Here is a 5,257-nt window from a genome sequence, read left to right on the forward strand (position 1 = left end):
TTTTCTTCTTGGTTTGATATCTTATCTTCGACATGGTAATGGTAATGGTCTTTACTCTAATTCTGAGTGCTTTGACAGGGATAAGATTAATTTCTCTTCATGATATTTAGTTTTCAGCAGGTTAAATTTTTTTAGTAAATTGCAAGCAAGTTTAATTGGCTATGAGTAAGTATTGATTTCTATAAGGTGTAAAGTATAGTAGAGGAATACTATATCTTATTTCAAGGTAAGCTTCCTGACTATCTAACGAGATTTGAGAAGTGAAGTGGCTTTCAGTATTACATGGCAGATGATTTTGGATGAGGATGAAATGCAATGTATCATTTGGGGAAGATTTTGTGTAGCTATGGTAAGATGTGTTGGAAGTCAGAGAATAGAGGTCGACAATAAACTGAAGAATTACTCTTTGTAGTTTGATATGTAATCATGGTAGAAAGTCGTGTATCATTTTTGGGGAAGATTTTATGTAGCTATGGTAAGATGTGTTGGAAGTCAGAGAATAGAGGTCAAAAGCAAAATGAAAAATTACTCTTTACAATTTGATATGTAATTATGGTAGCAATTCGTGAATGTAATTTTATGTAATGACTGTAAATATTGCAACCAGGAAGAAATTCCTTGGGCAAGACCAGAGGTTTTCTTCACTCGGTTCTTTCCTACCGGTACCCACACTGAACCAGGGATGTAAAATAAAATTTTATATTAATAAAATTATTTGACTATGATCTATTATCTATCAAAAACAATATAATTAACAAAATTATATTTTATAATATAATTTAGTTTAAATAATATTATACTTATCAATTTCATATTTTTATTTAATAATATAATATATAAAACTTAAATAAAGTCATTTTAAATTAAAAAATTACATATTATATTATAATAAACACTAAAGCAAAACACTTATTCAAAATCCATATTTTCATAAATGCTACCATTGTTTATTTGTTTTATAAACATATACATGTAATCTATATTTTAGTTATTGACATCTTATCTAAAGACTCGAAATATTTACTTTTGTTGTAGATTTAAATAATCTTTGACGAATTAAATTTTCACTTTACTCTTAATTTTTTATTGAAATTGTGTTATCATTTATAAAATTCATTTTAATTTGTACTTAGTGTTTGATTATAAAAATCACTGTTGGATTCACACTAACTACACATGGCATGTTTAGGGGCTTGAACATGTATAGTGTAACTTTCTTCATTAGAATTTGCCACGTGTCTATGGAAAAGATGAATGGTGGATCATTAAGTGGGGACTTAGCAATTTCGCTTGTCTGTCTTCATATGTCATGTTTCTCTCTCCATTGTCAAATTTAATTGCATTGTCTTTTCGACGAGTACAATGTGTTTATACCATAGTTACTGTCAAAATAATGCATTGTGTATATTTAATAATAAATTGAATGCACCTGTCCAATGTAATGATAGCAATGTCATAAGAAAGAAATATATTAATTTACACATAAAATTGAATTTTTTATCCACTATTTTCGATATGAATCATTAAAAATAAGAGAAAAATAATATTTTTATAATTATATAAAATATAAAATAAATATAAATTATAGACTTTTTACTGAAGAAATTTCTGATTGGTTAAACCAATTGAAAAATAAATTAAATGAATAATAAAATACACAACCGTACGTACCTAATAAAAAGTCTATCTAAAAAGGGATAAAGACGAGTCAAACAAAAGCAAAAGTTTCTACATTGATTAATTTGGGATAAATGTCGACATAACCATCTGGAAGGTCAAGATGAGACTTTGGTTTCGCAACGCTTCATTTGTCAAATAAAAGATGCTATGTAACGACTTGCACATCAAAACCAAAAGATGATAGTTTGACTTTTAATATGGAGCCGGAAAAGGCAGGTATGGGAAGAATTAATGGTTCTTGAAGCACGGAATCTAACACCTAACAAGAAGTTTATGTGGCCCAAAATGGAAGAGCCGACTGCGTAGAAGTCAAGCGGGGCAGCTAGCGGCAAAACGCGTTGTGTCTTACATTTGCAGATTTGGCAATCTATAAATAAGGGCAAGAGGAGGGAGCTTGAGAGACACAAATACAAAGAAGTATAATAGAGAAAGAGATATAATAGAGATGGAGAGTGAAGGAAAAGCGATGTTTGTTTTGGCAGTGGGGATTGCTATGCTGTTTGGGAGTGTTTCTGCGCAGAGTGTCTCCTCCATCATAAGCAAGGATTTCTTTGACGCCATTCTCAGCGTTGCGGACAGCTCCTGTGCTGGAAAGAACTTCTACACCTACGATGGATTCATCCAGGCCGCCAACGCCTACTCTGGCTTCGGTACAACCGGAACTTCTGACGACGCTAAAAGAGAGCTCGCTGCCTTTTTCGCCCATGTCACCCACGAGACTGGATGTAAGTCCTCATCAATTTCAATGACTAATAAATTGTTGTCCCAATCTCTCATAACTTGTGATGACTGATGAGTATTGTGCTTTTGCAGCTTTCTGTTACATTGAAGAAATCAATGGCGCAACGAGAGATTACTGCGATGAAACCAACACCGAGTATCCATGTGTTGCAGGCAAAGGCTATTTCGGCCGGGGACCCATCCAGCTATCCTGGTAATTAACTAATTCTCACTTGAGCTTATACTTTGCTTTGTTGCGTTTTCTTCCCACTTCACATTAATGAGATTGAGTTGAGTATTGCAGGAACTTCAACTACGGTCCAGCAGGAAAGGACATTGGGTTCGACGGATTGAATGAGCCGGAAAAGGTAGCGCAAGATGCGGCCATTTCGTTCAAGACATCAGTGTGGTATTGGATGAAACAGAGCAACTGTCATACCGCGATCACCTCTGGACAGGGATTCGGAGCCACAATCCAAGCTGTGAACGGCGCCATCGAATGTAACGGTGGTAATCCAGACGCCGTCAATGCGCGTATAAATTACTACAAAAATTACTGCGAAAAGTTGGGAGTAGATCCAGGCTCCAACCTCTCCTGCTAACTTTACCTCACCTCACTTCATATCTCTCCAATTACAACAGGAAAATATGACCGCAAACCAACATTCTGCCCTACTGTCATCTATATTTATATCCATTTATTTAATAAAATAAATTTTCCAAGTGAGTCAAATGTGTCGTCTGGTTTGATGAGTCTTAGAGTGGGAATAGAGATCTTTAAATTCAAATAGCTTTAGCAGTTTGTTTTGAATATTTGTGTGATGGAATAGTGTTGTTTTGTTTTTATTGTTGAGGATAAAAAATTTGGTGGGAGATTATTTCATAATTTATAATAATTTTATGAGACTAATTAATTAACTTGTCCTACAATTCTACGAGATTGATTAATTAACTCACCTTACAATTTTATTGGATTTGTGTGTTTTGACAACTAAAGTCAACATGGCACATCACTGCTCTAGTGTTTCGGGATGGGGGGACATTTGGTACATTCCAGCATGTGGAGGCCCTTTAACCCCCTACGTTCGAACTACCATAGAATTTTAGGGGCCCAGGGAACCTTAGACCCCCACCCCACATAGCATTGTAGGGGCCACCCTACTGCCCAACTATAGTTGCATCTACCTCAACTCCAATACATAACAATTGATAAAATATCATGAAAATAAATTACTTCTATGATATTGTTCCAAAACACATAACTCTCTTCTATTTTATTGTGAGGTCACCCTCTAGGATCCTCTCGCTACCTATTTCACCAAATTGTAAGCTCAACTAGATCCCATCTAGCAAAAATAATGTCAGTGCGCCTCATACTACACCATGGGTTCTTTCCTTTTCTCAATGCGCTATCATTTGTGATAATAGTCAAGCATCTCATATTAATTTTATCATCATTGGCAAGGGTGTCAGTATAACAATATGAACGATACTTGAGACCATTCACACAATTACATAGTGATTTATTACACATATATAGAAACCATTTCTAGCAATAGGAAGTGGATGCAACAATACTACAAGCATCTTTCTATTTCTTTCTTCACTAATACTTACTGATTAATAGTATTCTAGCTAAAAAAATAAATGTTAATAATATCTCATACTACATCATGGGTTTCATTATTTTCTCTTTATGATGATGTGAAAGAATCATTGATTACTTGTGATTATCATTAACTAAGGTGTAAGTATAATAAAATACATCATATAAGGCTAAATTAAACTTTTATAGCCTACTAAACCTTTGAGTTAGTGGATTCATGAATCTATTATCTTTAGGCCACTAGCGACAATTTTCTATCCATCTTGGAAAAGGGTAGTGTTTGACATTTATCATTGTGTGACCTTTATGAAAGGATGAATAGCCCCTTTACCACATGGGTGGCTACTATCATCCATCACCTTATTGCTACTAGTGACAACCAACTAGAACCTAAGATGTGGTAATTAGCTTCAAAGATCTATCACCTACATCGTACTAGTGATAGATGACTTTAACTAATCATGTACCCTAACATTGATATATATCCTAACATTTTCACCTTCATGCTACTTATGAAATTTGGCTAATCCTTAAGATATAGTAGATAACACCTAACATCTATCACTTACATAGTGTTGGTGATAGTAAATCATTTGTATCTATATCAAACTCAATTTTGACATATGGAAATATTCATAATCCACATGTATCATAAATATTTTTAAAATAGTCAAATGGACCTTGTATATGTCGAAGCTAAGCGACCCATGGACCTATACAAAAAGTTTTATAGGTCTTGAGGTCAAATTACCAACACATAATTAGTACATTTAACCCACTAACCCAGGTGAGTTGTCCACTCTACTAAACACATACACAAACAAATGCAACCCTTAAATTAATCAATTTCATTTACTCCATTCAATTTTAATCCAAAAACATAGTCTTTGAATAAAAACACATTATTTATTAGACAAAATTTAATCATACATTTAATAATATCCTACTTTGAATTACATAACATTTTTATGATACCAATTATAAAACATATCATACATTTTGTAATGGTGGGGAAATTATGAGTGATAGATCAAGAGGAAAACTACCCTTTCCCTCAAAGAGAGATGAGAGTTTCACTATTGATTATCCTTGAAGCACTTTTCACCATTACATTAAGAAGAAGGGGATGAGATAATTCACTAGATTCAATCTCTCCACACAAAGATGATAGATTGAATTTTGATTGAATTGAGAATGTTAGGATGATCCCCCTTTTCCTTGTTTGAAATGGAAAGGAAATTGATTGAATTA

General features: G+C 33.6%; 1 protein-coding gene across 1 annotated transcript; it reads left to right on the forward strand.

The window, feature by feature from the left end:
* The first annotated feature begins 2,096 nt into the window (after positions 1-2,096).
* Positions 2,097-3,133, forward strand: LOC131875502 (chitinase 4-like). The gene is made up of 3 exons (XM_059220013.1): positions 2,097-2,405; positions 2,494-2,614; positions 2,705-3,133. The coding sequence occupies exons 1-3, from the start codon at positions 2,126-2,128 to the stop codon at positions 3,000-3,002; spliced, it is 699 nt and encodes a 232-aa protein (XP_059075996.1). The 5' UTR covers positions 2,097-2,125; the 3' UTR covers positions 3,003-3,133.
* The last annotated feature ends 2,124 nt before the right edge of the window (positions 3,134-5,257 follow it).

Source organism: Cryptomeria japonica, chromosome 4 (genome assembly GCF_030272615.1).
Source record: "Cryptomeria japonica chromosome 4, Sugi_1.0, whole genome shotgun sequence".
Classification (NCBI taxonomy): Eukaryota; Viridiplantae; Streptophyta; class Pinopsida; order Cupressales; family Cupressaceae; genus Cryptomeria; species Cryptomeria japonica.